At 56.8% G+C, this 25,620-nt stretch overlaps 1 protein-coding gene and 1 long non-coding RNA gene across 2 annotated transcripts in view; one reads left to right on the top strand and one right to left on the bottom strand.

Annotated features, from left to right (window-relative positions):
• Nucleotides 1-466: 466 nt before the first annotated feature.
• Nucleotides 467-3,102, bottom strand: IER5L (immediate early response 5 like). Its single transcript, XM_064676946.1, has one exon. It carries the CDS (start codon nucleotides 2,784-2,786, stop codon nucleotides 1,797-1,799), a length of 990 nt encoding a protein of 329 aa, XP_064533016.1. The 5' UTR covers nucleotides 2,787-3,102; the 3' UTR covers nucleotides 467-1,796.
• A 319-nt stretch (nucleotides 3,103-3,421) lies between these two features.
• LOC135425065 (uncharacterized) overlaps nucleotides 3,422-25,620 on the top strand; it is a 107,257-nt gene continuing 85,058 nt past the window's right edge. Inside the window, exons 1-2 of the long non-coding RNA XR_010435459.1 lie at nucleotides 3,422-3,555; nucleotides 4,225-4,318. This is a non-coding gene — a long non-coding RNA (uncharacterized LOC135425065). The remainder of the gene's footprint in view (nucleotides 3,556-4,224; nucleotides 4,319-25,620) is intronic.

Genomic DNA, 25,620 nt, shown 5'->3' with positions numbered 1-25,620 from the left:
GGGGAAAGGAGAACCCGCCCGCACCACCCAGCGGCCCCGCGCGGGGATAACAAACTCCAACTTAAAAAAAACTTCCCGAGCACGTCGGGGGGCGCGGAGGCGGCGGCGCTGCCCAGGTGCGGGTCGGGGCACGGCCGGGGGGTCCCGCTGCCTCCCCTTGCCCGACCCCCGGCCCCTTCCCCACCGGTCCCTTCCCCACCTGGGACTTGCCTTGCGCGGCACCGCCAGACCCAAGGGGGGGCTTTTGTTGCGTCCTGGCAGCCGGGGGGGGCTGCGGGTGAGCGTGTGGGGGAGAGGGTGAAGCTGGATGGTGTTGGGGAGGGGACAAAGGGGTTTTGCTGGGGCTGGGGGGCGCACTGGGGGGTGGGAGCCTCGGCAAAGGCTCCCCCGTGCAGAGGGGAAAGCGGCGGCTCAGGAGAGGGGCTTCCTCGGGCTGCGGGGTGAAGGAAAGTGAGGGCACAGCAACTTTATAATCGACTTTTTATTAAGATTATAAATTTAAACAAATCTGAACAGTTTTACCCGGTGATATACAATTCCATATGCACAAAAATACAGGCTTACAAACAAAGAAAAAGAGGAGGAAAAAAAAAAAAAGACCCCAACAGATCGTTTGGCAAAGCATCCTCAGTTACACACAGTGCTGATACCGTGAAGTTGGGAGTGGGCAAAAAAAAAAAAGAGGAGGGGACGACGACCAGAAAACCCACCTTTTTACAACAAAAGGTTTTTCTTTAAAAAAAATAATGTAAAAAGAACAGGAGACTCTACAGGAGACAGATTTCTTCACAAGACCAAACAATGCTGGTTTTATGATTGGGAAGGCTGAAACCAGAACAGTTGAACTTAAGAAAAAAAATAGAAGAAGGGAAAAAAAAAAAAAGAAAGAGTCAGACCCGACACACACACCGGAGACGTGAGTCGTGTTACCTGCGGCATCACAAGCACACACCGAGGCGGAGACTCGGGGCTGTCGGGGGCGACTCGCCCCCTCCCCGGCGGGGCACAGCCCGGAGGGACCCCCGGCTTTTGCTTTACCCCCTTCCCACCCCCTCCCAAAATTCAGCTCTCGGAACCCTCCAGCGCTCCCCTGGCACAAGCGGTGGGAAGAAGTCACATCGCACACGTTTCTTCTGGGAGGAAAGTTGAAATGTTTTCATTTCTGCCTTTTTTTTTTTTTTCCGCCCTTCCTTTCTTTTAAATAGATGAAGAAACGCACAAAAGCGAAGGGGCAGCGGCTGCTTTCCCCTGCCCGCACCCCGAAACCCGCCGGGCCGGGGGCGGCGGGACCCGCGGGGCGGCCCGGGGCGGGGAGCGGGGCCGGGGGCGCTCCCGCCGCAGGGTCCCGGGGCCGGTACCGGCTCTCACGTGGCTCTACCGGCCGCCAGCACCGGCCCCGGGAAACCCGCCGCGAAGAGAACCCGAGCGGACACAAAGAGGATTATTTAAATAGGTGCTTCGCTGTTGTTTTTTGTTTTGTTTTCGTTTGTTTGCTTGGCTTTTTTTTTTTTTGTTTTGTTTGTTTGTTGTTTTTTTTTTTTCTCTCATCTCTGCAAAAATAGAGTCCCAAGATCTTAGATTTTTTTTTCTTTATTGTACAATTTATAAAACACTAGCGTGGCTCTGCCCTCCCGCCTCCCCTGCGCACCCCTCGACACCCCCCACCCCCCCCTCCCTTCGCCCCAACCCCCCTCCCCGCCTTTGTTTCAGGGTCCCCCCTCCGGAGCCGCCGTTCCTCGGATCGCAACCCCGTTTTGCCAAGACCCCCCCCGCCCCCTCTGCTCCTCCGCTCCTCTCTAAAACGCGACGATGGCCCGAGTCCAGGCTCCCAGGCTCGCCAGCGCCTGCTTGCTGCACAGCTGCCCGTTGAGGGGCTGCTCCGAGTCCGCCTGCTGCCGGCTCACCAGCCCCGTGAAACCGGAGCCGAAGATGGAGATCAAGTTGGAGATGTTGGAAGAGTCCTGGGGGTGCTCGGCGCTGTACTCCTCGAAGCGGGCGCGTTTGGTGCACGGGGCGAAGGGGGGGCCGCCCGCCACCCCGCCTCCCCCCGGCTCCCCTTCCTCCACCCCCTCCTCTTCCTCCTCCTGCCCCGGGTAATACTTGCGCTTGGTGCCGGGCGCGGGCGGCGGGGAGGCGAGCCCCGGTGCCGGCTGGCAGCAGCAGGGGCACTGCGAGCAGCAGTCCTGGTGCAAGTACCCGTTCTCCACCGTGGTCACGACGTGAGTGTCCAAATCCAGCACCGTGGTGCGGCTGCTACAGTGCGGGGCCCCGCCGCTCCCGAAGTCACAGCCGGCGGCGTAGAGCAGCCCCGGGGCCGCGCCTCCGCCACCGGGACCGGCGCTGCCGGGGGCCCGGTAGAAGCCCGGGGACGAGTCTCTGCAGGGCGCTCTCTGCAGCTCCGGGGGCGCCGCGCACACCGGCACCTCCAGCAGCTCCGCGCCGCCCCGCGCAGCCCCGCAGCTCCGCGCCTCGCGGTCCTGCGTGTCGGCGGGCAGCGGGAGCGCCGCCAGCTCCGGCGGGGCGGCGGCGGCGGGCGGCGGGCAGGCGGGCATGGCGAGGAGCGGGGCGCCGTCGGGGTAGTGCTGCTGCTGGCGGCGGTAGAGCTCGGCGTAGCGCTCGCTCAGGTAGAGCTGCCGGGCGTTGCGGAGCACATAGGAGACGAGCAGGTTCTTGTGGAGCTTGATGCCGCCTCGCTGCGTGCGGGAGCTGTGGATCTTCCGCAGGGAAATACTGATCAAACTCTGCGCATCGAGGGTGCACTCCATCCTCCTCCGGCCCCTCAGCATCGGCTCTCGCCGCCCGCGCAGCCAGGCACCCCGGCCCGCATCCACACGGCAGCCGGGCGGGTGCGGAGGGTCTCAAGGAAAGGAGGATAAAGAGGCTGGGAAGGGAGGGGGGGGAGGGAATAAAGGGAAGGGGGAAGGAAGGAAGGGGGAAAAGGGGGCGCAGAGCCTGAGGTCGCTGGAGAAGGGAGGCAATAGAGAGGGGTGTCTTCAGGGGGCGGCCAGCGGCGGGAGCAGCGCGGGCATCGCCGGGGGCTCCCGCTGCTGCCGCCGCCGCCGCCGCGCTCCGAGCACGGACGGCGCGGGCGGGCAGCGCCACCAGCGCCGCGCGCGCCCCCGCCCCGCCCCTCCCGCGCGGCACCGCCCCCCGCCCGCCCCGCCCTCCCCGCGCGCTCCCGCCCGCCCCGCCCACCCCCGCTCCGGCACCGCCCCCGCCCCCCCCGAGCCCGCCCGTACCTGTCGCGCACGGGGCACTGAGCGCCCGCCCGCGCGGCCCCCGCCTTTTATACCGCCGCGCCGGGCCCCTGCGCTCCGCCCCGCTCGGCGGGCGCGGCCAATGGGCAGAAGGGAAGCGGCTTGACGGGCGGGCGGCGCGGCCAATGGGGGCGAGGCGGGCGCCTCGCGCCGTTCAAACGGTGGCGGGCGCGGCGCGGCGCGGGAGGGCGGAGGGGATCGGGGTGAGGGTCCCGCCGGGTACCAGGGGCGCCGGGGGTCCCGCCGGAGCGGCGGCGGGGCCGTGGCTGTGCCTCCCCGCTCCGCTCCCCTCGCACAGGTGAGCGGGGGGCGGTGCCGGCCCCGGTGGGCGGCCCCCGAGCGGCCGTGGGGGCGGGGGCGCGGCACGGTCCACCCCGCCCCGCTCTTCGGGTACCCCACGCCCCGCTCTGTGACACCCTGTCCCCAGCGGGACCCCCGGTGGTACCGGCATCCTCGGCGCCCTCTGTGAATGCCCTCTCCGGGGGTGCTGGAGGCTGCCCCGCTCCGCTTTGGGCTGCCCCAGCCCCGGGCGTTCCAGGTTCAGGTGTTGGGGACACCCCAGCCTGGCCGGGTGGCCCCTTGGGGATACCCCCTTCTCCCGCTTGGAGAGCCGTCATCGTGACTCCGAGAGTCAGGGCTTTCCCCCGATGTAGGGGCAGGACCATGCGGTCCATCAGTCACTGCTCACAAAGTGCCCCAATCACACCTGATTTCCCCCAGCTGGACCTTTCACGAGTTGTTGCTAATTAAGGGCTCACCTGACTTAATTAAGAGCCCACTTTGGTACCTCCCATCCCACACAGCTCTGTTGGCTCTGCAGGGCAGTGTGGCCCTTGCTCCCCCTCACAAGGGGATGTGATGGGAGGGGGCTAGGCTGGCTTCTGTGGGGTTAAGGGGTGCAGAAGCTCAGGGATGAATTTAGGGGGGTGCAAGGGCTAAGGACTGTCCCCATGTTTGTTGCTGAAAGGACCTGGTCACCGAGACACCCAGCTGCCTGCCCGGGGAGCAGCGGCACCTGGGGATGCTCATGTCACCACAGAGCAGCAGCCCTTGGCCAGCAGGTAAGATCTGGGGGTTCTGGGGGCAGGGGCTGCAGTGTTTGGGTGGGAGAAGGGACTGCAGTGCTGGGACAGTGGGAGCTACTTATGGAACAGCATCTTCTGTAGAAAGCAGAAGGCAGGGGATAGAGGAGGGGGTTTCCCCCTGGCTGCAGAGGTCCCCCAGGCTGGGTGCCTGCCCTGGGGGACACGCTGGTGTACATATCTGAGCGGGGGCTACAGGCAGCCTCATGTCTGCAGGTTGTGGAGAGCCCAGTGGAAAGAAAACCTCTGAAGCCCTTTCTCCTGCTGGTGCAGCCCAACCTCCAAACCACAGGGGCAGGGGATTTTGTCCCTGTGGAAGGGCAGGTGGGGTGGCTTGTTGTCCCCTGAGCAGCAGCTGGCTAAGTCATTCTTGCTCATAGAGAAACCTTCTCCACAGTCTGCCTTCAGCCACGCAAACTGGGGTGAATGACACTCTGTGCATTCCCAAGCTCTTAAAGGATGCTCTTGACCTGCTTTCCTTGCTTGTAATGTGGGAAGTGATCGCAGCCCTGTCCAGAGGGGTGGCTGTAGCTCCAAGCAGTGGGTACAGGCAGTGTTAGAGATGGGGGATTGTGCTGTGTCCTTCTTCTCTCCTCCACCAGTCTCTCTCCCTTGCAATTCTTCTTGGCTGCAGGTTGGCTTTTCCAAGGCTGTGGCTGCACAGCAGTTGGAGGTCCAGGAGGTGATAACTGGAACTGGTCTGTGCAGATACTATGGGGTGCAGCATGACTGGGGTTTGGCCACGTCACACAGATCAGTGCTGAGCTTTGAGTGCTTTGGTAGCTGGAGCCAGGCCTTGCTCCTGCCCAGCAACATCCAAGGCTCTGCCATCATGGAGTGTTGGGGTTGGTGCTTGTGGACTGAGCCCCAGCTGCGGCTCTGCAGCATTATCTGTGGCCTCATGGGCACTGGGGAACCAGGGCAGTGAGTGTTGCTGTTTCCAGTCTGTGCCACATCCTTCACCCAGCCAGCACAGGCAGCGATTGCCTCTCTTGCTCAGCTGGCATTTGCTGCTCTCTGGCCTGTCTCCAGCTGTAAAACTACAGCCTAGGTGGTCAAGATTAAGAGCCTGAATTGCCCATTGGCCAGCTGAGGTGGGGTGTCTTGGAGGGCAGATAGTGCCAGCCACAAAGACACCCTCTGCCTCGAGCTCCTGCTCACCATCCCGCCTCTGACTCTCAGCATGGCCTCAGGACACTGCCCAGTACCATCCCTCTGCTCTTTAATTGTCATCTGGCCCCACTGGCCTCAGGTCATGCCTTTCAGTAAGGGTCAGGTGGACTTTGCAGGGCCCTGCTTGAAGCAGTGCCAGGTTTAGGGATGTGCAGAGGGTGGTGCATCCTCGGGGCCGGCTGGGCATCACAGGGCAGCCCTGATGTGGGAGCTGCTGCTGTCTCTGGCTGTCAGAGAAGTGCCCTCTGCTGTAACTGCCTGAGAAGCTTCGTGGCACCAGGAAAAACCCGAGAGCACAGCAGGAGCCTCTAGGAGATGAAGACGGAATTAAAACTTTAATCTTATTTAGATTCTGAGTAATTAATATAAAGGCTATAAAACTTGGGCCTGATCCTCACACTGACTGCTGGGCACTGTGCTCTGGATGGTGAGGCTGTGGCAGCTGCAGGCTGGCTCTCCTCCTCGGCTGGCTCTCCTGGCAGGTGCCAGTGTTTTGTTTGCAGACACGGTGGCTTTAATCCCGGAGTCGGGATGGGCTGTGCGCTGTGAGAGCTGCGCTGCTTCAGTTTGGCCTGTGGACTCCAAAATCTCCCAGAGACGGAAATCTGGCTGATACCTGTCTTGGCACATGGCTGCAAGCTCTGCTTTTCTAAAGAGGATAACGAGTCCTGTCCGTTTTCTGGCTCTGTGGCAGCAAGCTGGGGCAGGGTGGGTTTGGTGCCTTGCCTTTCACAGGAACACCGCTGGGTTCTGTCCAGCACCCCTGTTCCCTGGTCTCTGCTGGGGTTCATGTGCCCTTCCCATGGAAAGGGCCCGAAGGACTGTATTGCTGTAGTGGACAGTTCATGTAAAAACCATCTCAGTTAAATGTAATTGCAGCTTTTAACTAGCCTTTAAATGATGAGAACCACTACTTCCCCAAAGGAGAAGAGGGTGGGCCCAGGATTTGCTTTCTGGAGGGCTATAGCTGCACGTTTTCTGGTGTAGATGATGCTGGTCCTGTGATGTGGGTGCTGTGGGGCTGGCCCTGGGCTGGGCATGGTGCAGCTGTACCACAGCTGGTCCAGCCCTGCTCATGTCCTGGTGCCAGGGCTGGTTTCGCAGCCGTCGATCCTGCAGTGGGCTCCAGCAGCAAAACCTGGCGGTCCCCTGCTCTCAGCAGCAGAGTAAACAAGCTGGCAAGAGAAACCATTTTGCTTCAGCTAGTAGGAGAAACCCTTTTTAGGTAGCACTTCCAACTGGCAATGCTCTCCTTCATTAACCCCCTCCTTCCCTTTCCAATGAAACGTGAATTTGCAGCGATTGGAGATCAGGCACTTGCCAGTGCAGCTTTGCCACCCAGAGCAACGAACACAGACGTGAATTTACTGCTTGATCTCATAATTTCAGTGCAATTAGACTGGCTGCTATAAAGCAATTTCCCCTTGAGCCTCGGAGTCCTGGGCCTGGGCACTGCCCAGCTTTTTTCAGACAAGGAAGCAGAGGCCTTTGGGTATTGGCTGAAACAGGGGTTTTTTTGGGTGCACCTGGAACCTGACTCCCTGGAGACGCGTCTATGAGCTGGAGCTGCGGGTGCCTGGCATGTCTGAAAAGGAGCCTGCTTTTCAGGCTTACTTATTACAAGTCAGGCACCCAAAGCTAGTGGGAAAACAAGCCAGAACAAGGTTTTCAGGCTGAGCTCTGGGAGCAGGGCTGGCCTCTGCCACCCCCTCCTATGTGCTGGGCAGGTGCAATGTTGCCTGGCCCCCCAAGGTACTCCCCATCTTGGGGGGACCTGTAGGATAGACCCACAGGTTCTGTTGCAGCACATGAGGAAGGGGGCATGTTGGCTCTGGGAGCCAGCAGCCCTCGGAGCAGCAGATCCATCTGTATTGATCGAGTGGGCTGTGGGTAAGGCTGTCACCTCGCTGTCATAGCTGTTAGCTCTTTCTCACAGCTCTGGTATCCCAGTCAAGTACTTTGTATAAAATCCTGGAGAAAATAGGGATGTAACCATACTGAAAAATCACCCATTTAATTATTTTCCTCTCCATGCTTTTAGCTGGGGAGCTGTGTAATGCCCCCCAAGCATCACCATGGCATTGGGCATGGATGAAAGGCTCAGTACTTCGATCTGGTCTGCTCCTACCTAAACTCATTGACTCATTTCCTACATTTCTTGTACCCTGGGCACTGCTGTGCAGGGTATGGGTGCTTCCATGAGCATCCCTGCAATTGCTCCGTGGCCTCTCACTTCTGGCCGGGCAAGCACTTGCACCCAAGGTGTTGCTTACAAACTCTCTTGGTGCCTTCCATGCTCCTTCCCAAAGTGCTGGGAGGTCCCCTTGGGTGGGAATTGCACGATTCTTGTTTTGACTAATGCTGGGAAGGTGGAATCCAGGAGGTGATTGCTACCAGGATCTTACTGCTGATTCTCTCTTCAATGGGCTCCACTTATCCTGCCATGAGCAGGCAAATGCTGGTGATGTGGCCCAAAGGAGAAGGGGGTCTCTGCCTGTGCCAACGTATTTCAGCCCTTTGCTGGTTTGCTGTGCCCACAGATTGATCTGCAGTAGCAGATCTGTTCCTAGAGCTGGGTGGGGGGATGAGCTGCTGATGGTGTGAGCAGAGCTGTGGGTGTTCATGGGGAGAATGCAGTGTCCTAGTTGGTCTTGGTGTGATTAGAGTGGCTCGCCTGGCACCCAGAGCTGCTGGAGTGATGCTCTGTGGGGGCAGCAAAGTAAAGCTCCTGGCACAGGTCTTGAGCAAGCCTGTCCTACTGTGCTGATCTCTGCTGATGCCTTGTCTCCTGGTTTCTGGCATTTGAAGGACACTGATTTCCTGCAATACCATTGCAGGATGCTAAAGCTGCAAGATAAACTGGGTGCAGCAAGCTTAGGAGCTGGTTTTCTGGGGAGAGGGGATGAAGATGGTGTCAACTACTTCCTGGTCTGGGTGCTGCCTCCCCAGAGCATCACTTCCAGGAGCAATGAGATGACCTGGGCACCCAGAGCTCTTTGCTGGTATGTGGTATCTGATAGAGACCCTATTTAATTGCTGGGTCAGCTATCCTGATGTCTTTAGTGCTGTGTAGCCACGGGTTGATCCCTGGGCTTGGTCTGACCCTGGGTTATAGCTGTAAATGTGGCTGTGCTGGAGCACAGACCCAACCTAAACTGGGAAGTCTGTCTCCAGCAGCAGCGTGAATGAGAGACGTTACCTGCAAATCCCGTTCCTGTCTGTCCTGGGTGGAGCAGGACAGGACTTGCTGGGGACTGAGTGGGATTTGTAGTCATGCTCCCTGCTGGCAATGGGAGCAGGAGGCTCCCAGAGGAGGCTGGGCAGCAAGATGTTAAAGGGTGCTGGGAGGGTGAGGAGACCAGACACTTGTGATCTAGGGCTAATCCTGTCTCTCTGCCTCTGTTTCCCTTCCCACCTCCCTTGTCCTGTGGTTTCCAGATATTCATCTGTGCAGGACAGGGCCTGTTTTGGGTGACTCCTGTGACAGGCACTGCCCATATCCAGGGCTTGTGGTGGCAGGTGATGTTTGGCATTGAGGGCAGGTCCTTCCCTGCTCCCTGTGCTTGCCCTATCCCTGTGCTGCTGTAGGGAGGGCAGTTGGGGCAAAAATTATAGTAAAGTTGAAGCTGTGGCTCCAGTGGGGAATGGACGCTGGGATGGTGCATGGGAGCTGCCTGGGCTCCACGGTGGGGTCCCAGTGGGATCCCCTTCCCTGCTGAAAGTGCCCCCAGAGTGTGTAATCAGTGCTGGCAGAGAGTGCGGGGCTCCGAAAGGGTTAAAGGCTGCTCTTCTGCCATGGAAGCTGCAGCCTTTCCCGAGCAGAGCCCCTCCGGCTGGAGCAGCGTGGCCTTACGGTGCCCAGCGGACGGACGGACGGATGGCGGGAGGACTACAACCCCCGGCAGGGAGCAAACCCCCGGGGCGTGCCGGGACTGGTAGTCCGGGGCCTGGCGTGGGGGTCCCCGCTGCCACTCGTGGCTGGGGCGGGGGGACCCGGAGGGAATGTGCCGGCTCGGGGAGGAGCCAGCGTGTTCACCCACTTTGTTGTTAAATACCTTAAAGGAGCAGTGGCTGTGCCCGAGCGAGCTCCCTAGCGGAGCCGCGCAACCCGGGCTGTGGGCTTTTTAAAGATAAAAATCACTCGCGTGGCCTCCCTTATTAACGACATCTCCCGCTCCCAGTAACTCCTTCGGCGCCTGGGCAGCGCCAGCCGGCGCGGGGATGGGCCCGCCTGCCGCGGGCTGGACCGCTCTGGTCCTGCATCCCTGCCAGAGCATCCTCCTCCCGGCGCTCTCCGCCTGGGAGCCCAGTGCGGCCGGGGGGTGGGTGCCGAACGCCCCAGCGCTCTCCGTGCCACGGAAAAATCTGTTTCCTCGCAGGGGAGACATCCCCGCCCATGGTCGCCGCAGATAAAGAGCTCTGGAGAGGAGTGGGGAGTAGCGACGGCTGGGCAGCGCGGCAGATTTCTCATGCCACTGTGGCACAGCCGTGACCTGGAGATTTCTTCCTCCCTCCGGCATAATTCAGTCTGGCACCCGGTGCCTCCAGCTAAACACCCTGGCCCGGCCCTGGCATGTGCCCAGCAGACACCCACATCAAAGCCACGGCGGCTCGCCTGGCCCCTCGCCAGCAGCTACCTCTAGACAGCTTGTGCAAACCTGGAGGGAGATGACAGCGGAGCATCCAGCCCCCAGCAGCTCCTGCCTGCTGCTGTGGAGCAGCCGGGGCTGGCTTGGGTGCGTGGTGGGAGCCACAGCTGGGTGGGCAACCCCGCTCTGGGATGGTGATGGGGGTGCCCATGAAACATCTGCCCCAGTGAGGCCGGCCAGCTGCAGGCTGGCACTGCCTGCTTCTGATTGCTTTGTCCCTGCTTCCCTGTGCTGGTGGTTGTTGCCTCCATGCCCCCCTGAGCCTCGGTGGAGGGGGATGAAATCCCTCTGGCAGGTGATTGTGCTGGAGGGGGGCTGCTGGAGCACAGCACGGGAACCTCGCTGACTGGAAAAGCAGGAACAACCACCCAAATGCAGCTGGTGGGGAGGGCTGTGACACTGCAGGGAGCTGGAGCTGAGCTGGCTGGTGTTGGGTGATGCTCTGGGGCAGGTGACCCAGGCCTGCCTGTGCTGCCCAGGGTCACACACCGTGGCTCACTCATGAGCTGTCATTGGTGTGAAGGCAAGGGGAGGGCTCGAGTGGCAGTGCTGGGCCCGATGCTCTTGGCTGAGCCTTTCACTCCTGGGCTGTTGGGTGCAGCTCAGCCTCCTCACAACCCAAGGGCTGGGTGTTTGCCTGCTGAGGGGCTGCACTTGATCTTTTTTCCTTCCTGGGTGTAGGTGTTAGAGAGCATCCTGTGCTCCTGCCTGGAACTGGGCTCCAGCTGGTCTGTGCTTCCTGCCTGGTCTGGCATGGCTGACAGTGGGCAGAGCTGCTGGTCTTGCTTGGGTTTGGAGCTGTGTGGGTGAAATTCTTATCCAGAGCAGAGGAACTCTTCCCTGGGGTGCAGAAAGCTCCTGGTGCCTGAGTGGTGTGGTGTGAATAGAAGGGCTGAAGCCCATCAGAGCTCATGTCTGTGGAGGGACCTGCAGTGCCAGGACCCCTCTGCCCTGTGTGCAGGGACTCATGTGGTTGGATGCTGGAGCACAACCTGTGCAGCTGTGACCTCCTGGGCACATTGAGGGCAGCAGAAAGACCCTTCTGGGCTGCAGCAGAGTCTGCATCATGTCCTTTTCTGTGCAGAAGGAAGCAGTGGAGTGGGAGAGGCTGCCTGTGGCGAGCTGCCGGCTGCTGCATCCAGCAAGGAGCCCAGGCTGCAGGGAGCCCACACTGAGGGTGCAGCCAGCCTGCTGCCTCGGGGATGCTGGAACAAGCAGCCTGAGGGGTCCTTCCCCGACTGTGCAGTGTGTGGGAGGACAGAGTGACCAGTGCATCCTTTGTAGCGAGGTGTGAACAGAGGCACTCTGGGCTGCAGGGAAGAGGGTGGGGCTCAGTCTAAAACCTCCTGCTGTGCCTGGCTCCTCTCCAGAGTCTATTCAGGGGCCAGGTGAGGTGATGGGTGCTGTATGCTGGGCTGGACAGCTCAGCCCACAGCCATGCTGCCTCAGCTTGGTCCGGTCACTTGCTCCCACTGCTCCTTGTGCTCCTTGGTGCTGCAGTGCTGACAAGTTGCCGCCTTGCAAACAGCTCCTGTACATGTGTGTGTCATGCCTAGGCCAGTGAGGACGTGCCTGTGAGGCTTTGTGAGCCCTGATACAGCATTTGTGGGGGATTCATGGGCTGCATGGAGACCCAGTGAAGCTCTCCGGTGGAGAAGAGCACAGGAAAGCTCCCCTATAGGCCTGCCTAGCCCTGTTGCTTATTTCTTTTTGCTTTTCATCCCTTGGCTGCTATTTGGGAGCCTTGTACCAGCAGTCTCATGGCTGCCTAATGCATTGTGATGATTGTGTCGCAGCAGGTGCCTCAAGGAGCCCTGCACTGAGGCTACTGAGGTGCACACCCCACCACATCCCCTGAGCCGATTGCTTCTGACACAGTCCTGGTCGGACCCAGTCCGGGCTGGAACCCTTCCTGATGTGATATTGGAGCAGAAGCCCCAAAGGGTGAAACACAGCTGCTGGAGGAGGCAGCAGGAGCTGTGGGTTGGGGGTCCTGGAGGTGAAGCTGTTTGCAAACAGCTGCTGGGTGCAGTGGTGCTTTGAGCACTGCGGGACTTTCCCACGTGCACAGGCATCCCCAAGGCCGACGGGAACCTCGGCTCCGGCAAGGGTAGGAATGAGACGTGGATAACAACGCTAGGCTAGCGTTGCTAGAGGAATTAAGAGCCAAGCAACTGCATCCATAGGAACCTCAGTTCTTCCCTTATCCCCTTGCACATCGAAGTTAATTGCATTTCCAACTGACACATCAAGCTGTCCTGCCACAATCGTCTGCGGCAAAGTCAGCGCGTCGTGGTCGCTCTGGGACACAAACCTCACCTCTGGTGTCTCGCTCTCTTGGGGGATAACGTCTTTCCCAGGGCTGTTTGTGCTATGGTCAGGTCTTAGGAGCCCAGGGCTCAAGCTGAGTTGTCTTGTCAGGTCTTTACGGGTATCTCTTGAAGGTGAGACTTGTCAGGCTTAAGCAATGGATGAAATTTTTTTAATGGGTGTTCAGCAGCCACTGTGGAGATGCTTAAGGGCATAAATTTTTTAAGAGCATAATGGTTGTTAAGCTCTCAAAAATAAATCCTAAGTCTCTCCAGCCTGTGTTTCCCAAGGTATTGGCAGCTTAAAATGAGAGAGCAAGAGAAATGAAATAAAAGGCTTTTAGATGGTGCAGATCACCAGCGTTGAGCTTCTGCTTTCTTTGTGTGTCTGAATTAGCACTCAGATCTTTGGGATGCTGAGGATAAGGACAGCAAGGTCTTAATCCCTGGTGGATGTTTTGAGGTCCCACATTGGAGAGTAGAGTTAGGGGAGTTTTCCCTACATCAGTAAAATGGATTGGACAGGGTGAGCAGGTGAGGGCTCTAAAATCTCCTGCCCAGAAGATTTGCCCAGATAGCAACCAAAAATTCTGGTCCAAAATTGCATGGAGGCTCTCCTAGTGAAGCACAGCCAGCAGAGTCTGGGTCTGGGAGATGGGCTGGTGCCTCCAGCAAGAGGCAGGAAGACCTGGGCAGAGCTCTGCCCAAACCATTCTAGGGAGATGATGACAAAGCTGGAAAGTGCCAGGGCCTCCTCTTCCACTCTGAACAGATGAGCTTTTCCCAGGGAAGTAACAGCCCTGTGTGGGAGTTTCCCCCTGGTCCTTGTTGCACCAGGAGCTGGAGCAGCAGGAAGGAGATGCTCCCTGCAGCACTCCAGGGCTGGGAAATGGGGAGGAACTGGCTTCATCCTTCTTCAGCCACTGTTACCCCCGGGCTGGGAAGCAGAGCCACTCCTTCTTTCTCTCCAGACACAGGAAGAGGTGGGAGCACGCTGTGCTGGCATGGGCAGCACTGGCAAGGGTGCCAGGAACCGACAGCCCGAGACTTGTTTGATGCTGTTTTCTTCTCCCACCAACAGAGGAGGGAGGACAGCGACTCCAGGAGCATGGAGCTGCTGCTTGTCTCCTCCTGCCCAGAGAGGCTGGTTTGGAGGAAGTGTGTGAGCAGCCCCGATCCCGTGCACAACCCCGGGAGGTGGTGGGTGAATGTGAGTCCTGGCATCCTGCAGCGCTGCACCCTTGCATTGCTCCTGCCAGCTTCCCTCCCAAGGCTGGCTGGAAATGCTCCTGCATTCCCTGTGAGGTCAGCTCTGCTGTGGCTCTGCTCTCTGAGGTCAGCCTGTACCTGCTGAGGGCTCAGCCCCATTTTATAGAGCTTTACCATGAGGTGTGCCCTGTGAATGCCCTCCCCTGGGCTGTGGTGCTTGGAGATGAGCAATTCTGGTGCCTTCGGGAGCCTGAGGAAATTGGGGTGCTGAATGACTTGTGCCCAGACTTTCTGCCCCTTGCTTGGGTTTTGGGGCAGGTGTTGACTCTCTCTGAGGTGACAGGTCCTGAAACATCAAGTTGTGAGTGCCTCGCTGGCAGGAAGAAGTAAGAGAAGTGGAATTTGGGAATTATCAGGGAAGAATTCCTCGTTGAAGTATGGGTTGATGCAGAAATGTTACCTGCTGCTTCTCTTCTTCTGAGCCTAACCCTGTGCCTCAGTCCTGGTAGTGATTGGTGTGTAACTATGGAAATTGGAAAAATGTATTTTTCTGATATGGACTGGATGTGCTCAAAGGGCTGTTTCTTATGGAGCCTTCCTACCTTCCTTCACCCCAAAGGCATCCCTGGATTCTGTGTCCGCGTTGCTCCCAAGACTTGGGTGGCCATCACAGCTAAGCCAGGGGACAAAAGGCTCTGTCTTCCCCTTCTCCCTGAAAACTGTGACAATCAGGGCTCCTGCTGCTCCTCGGAAACACAAGGTGTGGCTGCACCAAGAGCCTCTGGCAGGAGGCTGGCAAGCCATGTGGCTCCTTTGCTCTGTTTTGCACATCCAGATTTTCTTTCCTGCTTCTCCATCCCTCTCCAAGCACCGCTCACCCCTGCTCAGGCTGGGAGAGTGTTTCTGGGTTATTGCTGCTGGAGCGATTGGAGGTGGGAGAACACCCTCCCACCCAGCACGAGTTTGCGAGTTCTCTGGGCTCCCAGCTGCTCTGGCTGCTGCTGCTGCCTCTTGGGGGAGGACAGGAGGGACTGAGCAGGGGGGTCTCTGCTCCTTTGCACAGCTGCACCGGGGCTCTCTGTGGCTCCCAGGAACCAGGCATGGCAGCTCTTCCCCAGATGGAGGACGGGATCCTGGGGGTATTGGCCGTCTGCTGCTTTGCTGCCCAAAAAAAGCCTGAAGGCTGTTTTGTGCTGCTGCTCTGCTGTTCTGCATTGAATTGCACCAAAAGCCATGCTCCCCTCTGTTATCCCTGAAGGTGGATGCAGATGACTCCCCTCCTGACATGTGCATGATCTGTGCACGCTTGGCTCTCCTCTCTTCCCGGGCAGCTGGGAGGTTATTTTTGGTCCTGGAGCGGCCCAGATCTGGTTTCTGCTGGGGCGAGTCCCTGCCCAGCGCACCTCTTGCATCCCCTGGGACTGTGGGAGGTGAGGAGCCCTGTCTTCCCTCATGGATGTGTGGGCTGGAGCCGCTGGAGCTGCTCCGGTGCTCACCTGCTGAAGGGCTGGTCTGGCCTCTCTCTGTGGAATGGTTGAGGGAAGGGGGTGTTGCCAGGTCTATGGGGACTCACCTGGATGTAGCGGCCCAGGAAACCTGATCTCTGGGCCTCTTTGGGAGGAGAGGGATGGGCAGGAGCAGCTGGTGCTGTCGCGGGGCTTGGAAACCCAAGCCAACACCTAGTCACGTGCGTCCCTCTTGGCTCACAGGCTGGGGGAACAGCAGCCCCCTTCCCTCAGTTCCTGGCCTCCTGCCCACGTCCTGCAGTGAAAACCCCTTTGGAAGGACATTGAGGGGGATGAAGGGTTTGCTGGGGACAGCCCTGGGGAGATGCTGGGGACCTCCTGCCCTGTGTGTGTGCCTTGGGGAGGGCTCACAGTGAGAAATAGGGATGCTGCTATGTAGCTACCTCACTTGTAAGGATGTTCCTCCTCTAACGTCCCCCTGCAACTCCAGGATGTTTGAGCCCTTCCTTAAAATCAAGATTCATCCCAGCAATCCTGCAGCAGAGCTTATTCCACTGCAACAGGGTGCTGCTCAAAGCATTCTTTTCATATCTGCATGGTGGGGTGCTCAGGGGTCCCCCCTTACCTGGAGGGGAAGCAGAGGGCAAATACAATCAGAAAAGGGGTTTCACCATGATAGACACAGGTTAAATATTTTCTGGGCACCATGGGCTGTATGGGAAAGTGTGGCTGCTTGTTTCTCTGTGCCCAAATGTCTCTGTGGGCTGGTGAACTTGAGCACCTTGCTGGAGGTGAACACCTTGGTGGAGCTGAGCCCAGAGGAGGTATTTTGAGAGCAGGTACCTGCAGTGGGTGGGTGTCACCAACTGTGTTGCTGCCACCGTATTCAAAAATCATTATTCAAGGCTTTCAGTAGTGTGGTGTCCTGTTTATTCCCATATTTGGTCCTATGCTTGAGAGCCTGTGTGCCTGGCAGTAGAGGTGGGGTAAGAGTCCATTCCCAGACAGTGCTGGCCACCATGGATAAGGACACTGCATCCAAACAACACCAAGGAGAGTGGGACTAAAATCATGGTGCACATACTTGCAAGGTGGCAGCTGGCAGAACTATGCTGCCAAAGATTCTGAGGGTCAACCTGTGTGTCAGAGCTGCCCTGATGTACCCTGGGCGTCCTGGGAGGCTGCAGCACTCCCTGTCCAGTGCTCCCCATCCTCACCAGTGCAGCTACAGAGCCAGGACAGTGTTTTCTCACTGAAAGCTGTGCCCTTTCCTCTGGGGAGGGAGCATCAACGCATCCTCCCACGCTCCTGCTCATCCCCTTTCAACAAAATGCCACTCTGACGTTTCTCTCTGCTCCTGGCAGGGAGTGAAACTGTTTCCAATCTCTGACTGTGGGGCTCGTGGTGTAGGCTCACAGGTTTGGGCTCCCGTTCTCCAAGCATCCTCATTTTCCTCTCAGTGTGGGGTTTCTGACTCACCTCTCAGGACCAGCCTGGCTCCTAACTCTGCAAAGCTGGCTCCTGCCAGTTCTTCTGTGGGAGAGCTCATCTCCACATGAAGGGTCTCATGCCACCGAAAACAGAACCAAATCAACTGTGAATAGGCTTTAACTTACTATTCAGGAGTACAATGGAAAATCAAAGATATGTTACATCTCCTTCAACTGTCTGGTTGTGCCTGGTTTTCTTTGTTGCAGGTGACTGAGGGAAAGAAAATAGGTTTGTTATGAAAGCACCAGGTCCAAACTGCCCTGCTCTGGTAATCTGGAAACCAGGAGATGTGAAGGAGGAGGTTTGTGTGGACCAGGGCTGCTGTGGGAGGGAACAACATGAGGATGAGGTTGCTGGCTCAGTTGCCCCAGGTTGGCTCTGCAGTGTGCAGAGATTACCCAAGCTCTGCACAGCACAGCAGATTTGGTGTGGGTGGCTTTGTCCAGCTGTTCATCCCTGCCTGAGCCCTTGCAGAGGACAGGCTGCTGCCTTGTGCCTCCTGGTTTTTGGCTGTACAACACCGAGAACATCCTGTGCCTCTTTCTTTGTCTTGTGCTTCTTCCTTTTTCCAGCCAATCTGTTGGGGTGGGCACAGTCTATGGCAAAAATCAACCAGACCAAGAGTGGAATTCAAATGCACAAAGCAAAATGTTTGGTGTGAAGCATCCTAGGGCTGTTCTGTGCCACTGAGATGTCTCATGGGACATGTGGCAGGGAAACGTTGTGCCACAGAGCTGCTGTCAGGGATGTGATGTGAGCAGGGAGTAGGTAAGGGGTTCCCTCTCCTTCCTGCAGGGTTGATTTGCAGGAGTTCTGCTTTTGGAGTTGGCTTGTTGCCAGGGGGCTGAATCCCAGCCCCACAACCCCCTGAAAAGGGCTCCATGTCCAAACCCTCTTTTCATCTTTGGCTTAGCTGGTGCATCAAGCCATGGATGGACAAATGGAGGTCTCCCACTGAACCAGGCTTGGAAGGGGAGGCAGCAGGGTGGTCACATCCTTTGGGAGTGCTGGACCTCCTCCGGGAGCTCCTGCCAGCCCCGGGTGTGGGTGTGGGCAGCAGCCTGTGGTGAGGCAGTGAGTTGGACGTGGATGTGATGTGAACTCAGGTTTCCCTTTTGAAGTCTGACACCCGGGATTTTCCCCACCCGCCAGGAGGACTGAAGACAAAAAAGAGCAGGGAAGAAAAAGGGGGTGGAGGGGGGAAGCCCTCTTTAAACTGCTGGTGAGGGCACGTCAAGGAGGCAGAAGTTGAAGGGGCTGTGGTGGAGGGCTGGTGTGGGTCTGTCTGGCCAGCCAGCTCTGACTCACCCACATGTGCAGGTACAGCCCTGCTGCAGTTTCGGGTTGAGCCTTGCTCACCTGGAGATGCCGAGAGGGGTTTGCAGAGGCAGGAGGGAACAGAGGAAAGAGAAGAGCTATCAGAGCTTGGTGGTGTGTGATGGCCCTGAATTGTGTCCCCTCTCTTGGCCCTTGCAGTCATCCCCCCTTCCCAGCTGCATCCCAGTCTTGGAGGAATTAAGAAGGGCCCGACCTTGGGAGAAATCAAGAGAGCTGGGATCTGGCCCCACTGATGTGGAGGTTGAGGATTAGGCTGCCTTAAACAACAAAGCTTTGCTCCGCCTGTCAGACAGATACCCCAGGGGCAGACTGGAAGGGCGTGGAGTGGAGGCTTCTCTTTGCAGAGGTAGGATGGGAATGTTTTCTGGTCCTGCCTGTCTGGTTTAACACTCCCAGCTGGAGCTTGGACGATCCAAAAGGGAGCTTGATCTGAGATGCAAGGCTATGACTTATTATTATTTAAAACTTCTAAAGCGTGAAGCTGCAAAGCTGTAGCCTAGGCCCAGATTCACCTGATAGACCTGATCTACTGGAGATGGAGCAGTGGACAAAGACTGGATATGATGCCTGTTTGTGGAGGGTTGTGCTGGTGCAGCTCCAAATGAGATCTGCAAAAGCACCAGTGGGGTCCCACCCTGCCCCTCTCCTCCACCCATCTCTGAGCCTCAGCTTTTGGTTAGAAGTCAAAACTTTAGGGGGTTGAAGGTGGCTGTCTTTGGCATCCCCAAACCCAGGCTTGACTCACACACACAGTGTGCTTATCTCTCTGGAAAGAAATGGATGTTTTTTGTGGCTGAGTGTGACCAGGTGGGTCCTGTCAGTGATGGAGAATCTATCCAGGATCTGGACTCCACCAGAGCCCTGAGCAATGTCTGCACCCTTGCAAAGTGACACTTGGTCGGTCCTGCTTGTCCTTCAGCACCATGAAAAGAGGCACACAAGTGAAATTCCAGTCCCCAGCATCATCCCTTAGCCCATCCTGGGGGGTGGGAGGGGAAGGTGCTCTTGCCAGAGTTGCTCTCGCCATGAGTGAGAAGGGGCTGAACGATGGCAGCATGTGGAGGAGGAGAGGGTTTGTGACCCGATGATGATATGTCCCAGTGTGAGCTCACAGCAGCTCAGAACAGCCATCCTTTCTGTGGTTGTCCCGTAAGATTAAGCTTTGTGGTGTGTCACAAGGAATGCTTTCAGCTCCTAGAGCTGCAAGGAGCTCCTGATGTATTCTATTCCTCAGGATAAATAGCTGGGGTGTTGCCCATGACAGTGGTGTCAGGACCATGCCAAGCTCTGTATCTAGGTGGTCTCTACTTGGCAAGGTGAGCCCACCCATCCATGGCAGGAGGAGAAGGGCTTTGTAGTCTTGAGGCTGCTGGGGCTTGGGTGCATTGTCACTCCAAAAGCTTGGATCCCTTCATCTTCCCTCCTTCCTGGCTGTGCATGGCTGCCACAGGACCCTCCTGTTGCAGACTGTGGGGTTCAGCCTCATGATTTTGCCCCTCCAATGTCACGGTCCACTTACCCTTTGGAAACTTGTAACCTGCTGCACAACAGAGCAACTGCCTGGTTCTGTCTGAAGGTGTCCTGCCCTTGGTGACACACCTGTGCCAGATGCTGAGGTCTGGAGAGCAACACTGAAGTCGCTTTTTCAGCTGGAGCTGCTTGCTCCTGCCCTCATGGGAGGGATGCCATGTACCAAGTGCTGGCTGCAGGAGTGCACAGCTGAAGGAGAGAGCTACTTTGGTGGGATGCCCACCAAAGGGGAAAAACGAATCAGAGAATAACAGAGGGAGGGAGGTGACCATTCCACCAGTGGAATACAATAAATGTGCCTGTTAGACAGCCCTAGTTTGCACATTTCCATGTGAGGAGAGGCTGCTCTGCAGGTGGTATGTAGGCAACTGCTGTCTCTGTGCCATGGGTGCGTTGCTTTAGGTGGAGAGGAACTGGGTCCATGCTCCTGGAACACTGTGGAATAGGGGAGCTGATCTGGGGAAAGCTGCCTGCACTTGGCAGGTGGGTTGAAATGGAAGTCTCTTCCAAGACAGCCCTTGATGGAAATTAGCCTTGCACAGCTCTGGAGGTGGGCTGTGAGGGTGAAGGGTTCGAGATGAGGCACACGGTGGCTGCTAAATTTAGGAGGACACCATTTTGTTGGTTATCTCCTTGCATGGTGAGCTAGATCCCATCCATGGCTCATAGCCTGGTCCTAACAGTACTTATGAGCTCTGTGGTGCCTGTGTCTACAGTAGGAGATTCTTTCCTTCTGTCATCCCTTGCATCCTTTGGACTTTTAATCTTTCTTGCTGTCTAAACCAAGTCCCTTGGGGAAGAAAATGGTTAATTAGCTCCTTCTCCCCCCATTCTTCTCTGCCCACGTTTTGCAGACCCCACTGGCTGGTGACCCCCTCTGCAATGTGAGTGTGAAGCTTGTTATCTGCCCTGTAGAGATTTCTCTGGCAGGAAGGGGAGGTGATGCTGCGGAGACTCCAACTGCCCTCAGGAGTGTTTGCCAAGGTGTGGGGGGCTCATCCCAGCGTGGCCTGGCTTGTGAAGGTGTTTGGGATGTACCCTGGGCCCAGATCCCAGATAAAGGGGGAGGACATTGTCCCTGAACAATGTTGGTCTTGAGAGGGTACAGGATCTGCAGGGGATGCTCTTCTTCAAAGAGGGAGGGAGGGAGAGAGGGAGGCATCCCTCACTATGGTGTCACTGGCACTTACAGATGACACAGGATCCTTAAGAGCTGGGCTGCTTTAGGGTTTTCCCTCCATTTCCCTGGGGGATGCTGACTCTTCTCTGTTCTCATCTGCTGGCCTGAGAAGATTCAGTTTATTGCAGTTGGGCCTTACCTGAAGCTAATCCCAATAAGGGATCCCCTCACTTACCCCTCCCAGCTGGCCTTGTGCCAGAGGGGCATTGAGGAGATGCTGCTTGCCTTGTTGAGGTTGTAACAGGAAATGGGGAAGGAAGAGGGGACTGGATCTGCAGGCAGGGGAGCACCCAGGCTTTCCAGTGTGTGGGACCTTCTGATCCTACCAATGGGCCGTCACCATCTCCCGTGAGTGTTCCTCCCAGTGCTGTGGGGCTGCCTGTGTGTGCATGTAGTGGGGCAGCCCTGTCTCTCCACGTGTGATGCAAGGGGAAACAAGTTCTGGTCTCCCCAGGCAAGGCATTGTCAGGCTCCGATGTGGAGAATGGGGTGCTGGGGAGAGGGGTGCTGCTGGTGGGCTGCTCCTCCTCCACACCAGGGTTAACCACCTCCAGTGGCATCTCATGTGGCTGGGACAGGTCTGCCTCCTGCAGCTGGGGTAGGGGAGGGAAGGAGGAAGCTGGTTGTGCAGTTGTTCAAGGAAATCAAATGTGAAAGGAGTGGAAATACTGCGGCACAGAGGAGGGCATCTTCGAGGGGGACCTGTGTGCTGCCTTTGCAGGGTCCCTCAGCCTCCTCCTGGTTCAGATGCTGAGCTCGGCACTGCCGAGACACAGGGAATGCTGTCCCTTGGGCCCCCCTCCTTCTCCCCACACAGCGTGGTTGAGGGTTTGCAGCAAAACCAAAAAATGCCTCGTCCTAGAACTGTGCCTTCTGCCAACTTCTCTTATCAGACCCCGTGCGTTCGCCTAAAGCCAGTAGCTGTAGGGCTGGGGCTGGGGAACAGCCTGCTGTTAACGCTGCTCTCTCGCCTGCAGCCTGTTTGCATTCATGATTGCATCCGTGCATTAAAGTGCTTTGAGCTCCTCGTTACCAAAGTGCAGAGTCTGAGTTTTAACGAGCCACCCGTGGGAGCTGGGACTGGGAGAGACGAGCCGCCGTCCTGCTGAACCGCGGCAGAGCTTGACAACAGGCACCGCTGCCTGGAAACGGTGGGCAAAGGCTTTATTGACCACTGGAGGTCACTTTTTCAATAATGCAGTACAATCCAACTTTATTTTGTCAGTACCTTTCATGCAGGCTGCTTCCGAGCTGCTCAGCAGACCCAGTGCAAAGGGAGGGAGAGGAAAGGCTTCTCCTGGAGCTGGGGAGGTGGAGGCTGCTCAGCAGCACAGGGTGCAGGGAAGGCTCTTGTTCCTCAGCAAGGAGCCAGAAGAGGAGGAGGAGGAGGAGGAGAGCAGAAAATGAAGCAGCCTGAACGCTGTTCCCCTGTGCTGTAGATGCACCTTCAGGCTCTTCATCAGTGAATGAGTGTTTGGTGCTGGGGGGCTGGAGGAGGGGTGGGGGAGGCAGGAGGGTGCTGAGGGGGTGGCAGGTCAGTGCAGGTGAGGTGGGGTGTTGTGTGAGGAAGGTAAGCTGGTGTTTCTCTGCCAGACAGGCAGTTGTTGGGAAATGAAGGCCCTACAGCAGCATGGTCAGGAATCCAGCTTGCTGCAGCTGTTTGCTCTCCTAGAGTGAAGGAGCTTCAGAAACCCTGTGATTTCAGCTTGAGAGAGAGGTTGGATGAGGGCAGGCTCAGGCCATTTCTGAGCCAGAAATTGTGCCTGAATCATGTTCCTTTGCTCCCTGTGTGGTGCTGAGCTGTTCCTGGGAGGGGACTGTGACCTCCTGCCTGCACTGCCTGCCTGCTCCAGGCATCGAGGTGAGATTTCTGCCCAGGCTGACACCCCATAAGAGCTTGGTCAGGCACCTGCTCCCAGCCCTAAATGCTGTCCTTGGACAGGAGGAGCTGTGAGGGACTAAGAGAGTGCCTTTTGTCACCCTGAAATCCCATGCAGGAGTGAGGAGGGGTATCCTGAGACTCTCTGACAGCAGCTGCTTTTGTGAAAGAACTGGGGAGGTTTCTGTGCTGGGGAGGAGCAGAGTCTCTGAACACAGAAAGGGATGGAGATTGGAGGTGGAAAACCCAGCAAAAAGCCTTTACTAAGGAGTCAACAGCAATGGCTGGCACACAGCTCTTCTGTCAGGCTGTGTGCTACCCTTGCGTGGTGACACGAGGTTTCCAGACCTGCTGCTTGTGCTGGGTGGCTTGGGGTGCTGGACGTGCCTGTCTTGGATGTGACCTGCAGGAAAGGCACCACTTGGGCAGCAAACCCTTCTGGAAGTTTTCTGCCTCCTCTTGAGTTCACAGCTTTGGCTGTGCCACAGTCCAGGCTGAGACCCATTTGCAGAGAAGGTCCTTGTCCTTCAGCCCAGGGTTGGAGCTGTGGTGGTGGATACAGGGAACAGGCTTGTTTGGTTTGCATGTCCCTCTGCCCTCCTTCCCGTTGTCTCCCGTTGCTTCCATGCTGCCTGTCCTCTCTTACCTGAATCCTTGTTCTTTGCCCTTTTTCCAGCAGGAATGCAAGTGCTAACCTGCCTCTCCTGTGTCTTGGGATCTCCTTGCTCTGTGCCTCCAGCATCTTCTTGGTGCCCAGGCTGAAATTCTCCCCTTCTGCCCCAGGAAGTGGAGGTCTCCTCCACCTCGTCTGAGCCTGTTGGAGATGCTTGAAAGGATTGTGGAGTTTCAGCAGGACTCTGTAAAGCCCAGAGGCATCCGGCCTGGCACTGGAGGAATTCAGTCTTCTCATGTTTCTTTTTGCCATGCAGGAAGTCAGTTGGGAAGCTTGTGCCAGATCTGCCATGTGGGAACCACTTTTCCCTGCTGCCCTTTGGGAACCCAGAGTTCAGGCTCACCCAGGGCCATGAGTGGCCAGAGGTGGCCTTGGTAGGTCCTTGTGTCCAGGCTGCAGACCCCCAGGACAGAGAAGGGTTGCCTCTTGTGATGATGCTTGTTCAATTCCCCATCCCCTGACTCTTTGTTCTGGACTAGCTGGTTCAGATGGAAATGTTTCCATCATCACCAAAATGAGCAGATCTGGGTGTTTTTTTTTTTTTTACTAACTTGATATTATCATTCCTCTTTGGGAGGTGGGAAAGGAATAACTGGTTTTCACATCTGTTTCTTTTACAGCTCAGGGAGGAAGGGGGTGGGTTTGCATGGTAATGTCAGAGTTGTGCTCAGAGACCCTGGGTCTGGGTAGGGAATTGCTGCTGTCCCACAGCCACCCTCCCCAAACTGCTGCAGTACCTGGACATATGTGAGGACTGTGAGCGTTTAACTGCCACGGCAGATGGGACTCAAGACACGTCAGAGCAAATATTTAAAGATCCATTTTTATAAAACCGCTTTTTGGCCTGTAAACCACCCTCCCCACAGCTCCCAGTGCCCATTGCTGTGAACTCCACTGTTCACTGCTCCTGCTGCTCAGCCCTGCTGCCAACTGGCAGGACCCAGCCAACGCGCTGCCTTGGGTTAGTGCCGGATTTTTCTCCTTTCCCCCAAACCCAGGGTTTTATTTTATTTGTTTGTTTGTTTTATTTATGGAAGGGATTTTCCTGCTCTTGGCAGAGTGGAACAGGAAGTGATTGCTCTAACAAGGGAGGGTGTATCTCGCTTGCTGCCCAGCCCCATCCCTCTCTCCTTGCTCATGCAACAGTTTTTACTGTCTTGGCTGTTGCTGGAGCAGCAAATGGTGAATCTCTTCTGCTGGAGACAGGAGCTATTTCCCAGCCCCTGTTCTAGGACAGCTTGGAAGATGGGGACAGGGGATGTTGTTGGAGGGGAACTCTGAGTCTCCCTTTTCTCCTGTGTTACCACCTGAAGGGGTTTCCGGGATCAGACAGACACCAAGGCTCAGTCACACGTGGCCAGATCCTGGTGGATGTCTTCCTGCTGCCTCAAATTCTTTTTGCAAAAGGCTGAACTGAGGAATGTGTGTCTCCACAGGGTGGCAAGGCTGGGATCCTGTGTCCCCTTTAGCTCCAGAATACATCAGGCACAGGTGCCAGGTTCCTAGAAATGATCCCTGACTCCTTTACACAACATGGAGCGCTCTCCAGTTTGCTCTTCCCTTTACTGCTTCATCTTTCAGCCTGGGCCCCATGGAGCCAAACACTTACGTGGCTGCTAACACGGGCAGCTCTGCTCCTGAATGAGCAGAAGAAAAATAAATAGCATCTCAAATTGCAGCTTGTGTGCAACGGGCCAGATTCCTGCTCTCTTTCCAGCCCTGTGACTTGGGGTAGTTACTTCTGACTTGCCTCTGCAGTGAAAGTAGGATGGTAACTGGGCCCAGGGATGTTTTGGGATAGACCCAATTTAATCTCCCAGTGCTTTAATTTCTGCCTTGTGTTAAAAGCTGCTCAAACTCTCTGAGGAGAGCTGCTAACATAACTCACTGGTGTCTCTGCAGTGCTTGGAGATCCTCAGATGCGAGCGGTTAATGGTTGGACTTGATGATCTTACAGGTCTTTTCCAACCTAAACGATTCTATGATTCTATGGTTACAGAAGCTTTTAATAGCACTTAACTCCTCTGGAACGAAGTCCAAAGCAAGAGGAAAATCACAGCTGATAAGAAAAGCCATGTTGGTGCACTGGGTTAAACCCAGCATTGTGCCCTCTAATTATGCAGCAGTGGCCTGGGCTGCCGGAGTAACCGGCGAAGACGGGATGGTTGTGCTCGGCTGGAGGGAGCCAGGGCTTGATTTAGTGCCTGTTGAGATCAAGGGGCCTTTGATTTCAATAGGTATTGAATCAGGCACTGCAATATCAAATAGGCTAATCAGATAATAACTTCAGATCATCTGACATGGATTCGTGTCCCAGAGTTGGGGCAGGCGGAGTAAATTGGGCAGCCAGCTGGGCAGGGCTGTGTGAGCCACGGGCTGAGGCC

Source organism: Pseudopipra pipra, chromosome 20, assembly GCF_036250125.1.
Source record: "Pseudopipra pipra isolate bDixPip1 chromosome 20, bDixPip1.hap1, whole genome shotgun sequence".
Taxonomy (NCBI): Eukaryota; Metazoa; Chordata; class Aves; order Passeriformes; family Pipridae; genus Pseudopipra; species Pseudopipra pipra.
This window is presented reverse-complemented; position numbering and strand designations above follow the sequence as displayed.

What these genes read in the sequence shown, in the direction of transcription:
- IER5L (XM_064676946.1), bottom strand. Translation starts at nt 2,786, where the DNA reads ATGCTGAGGGGCCGGAGGAGGATGGAGTGCACCCTCGATGCGCAGAGT.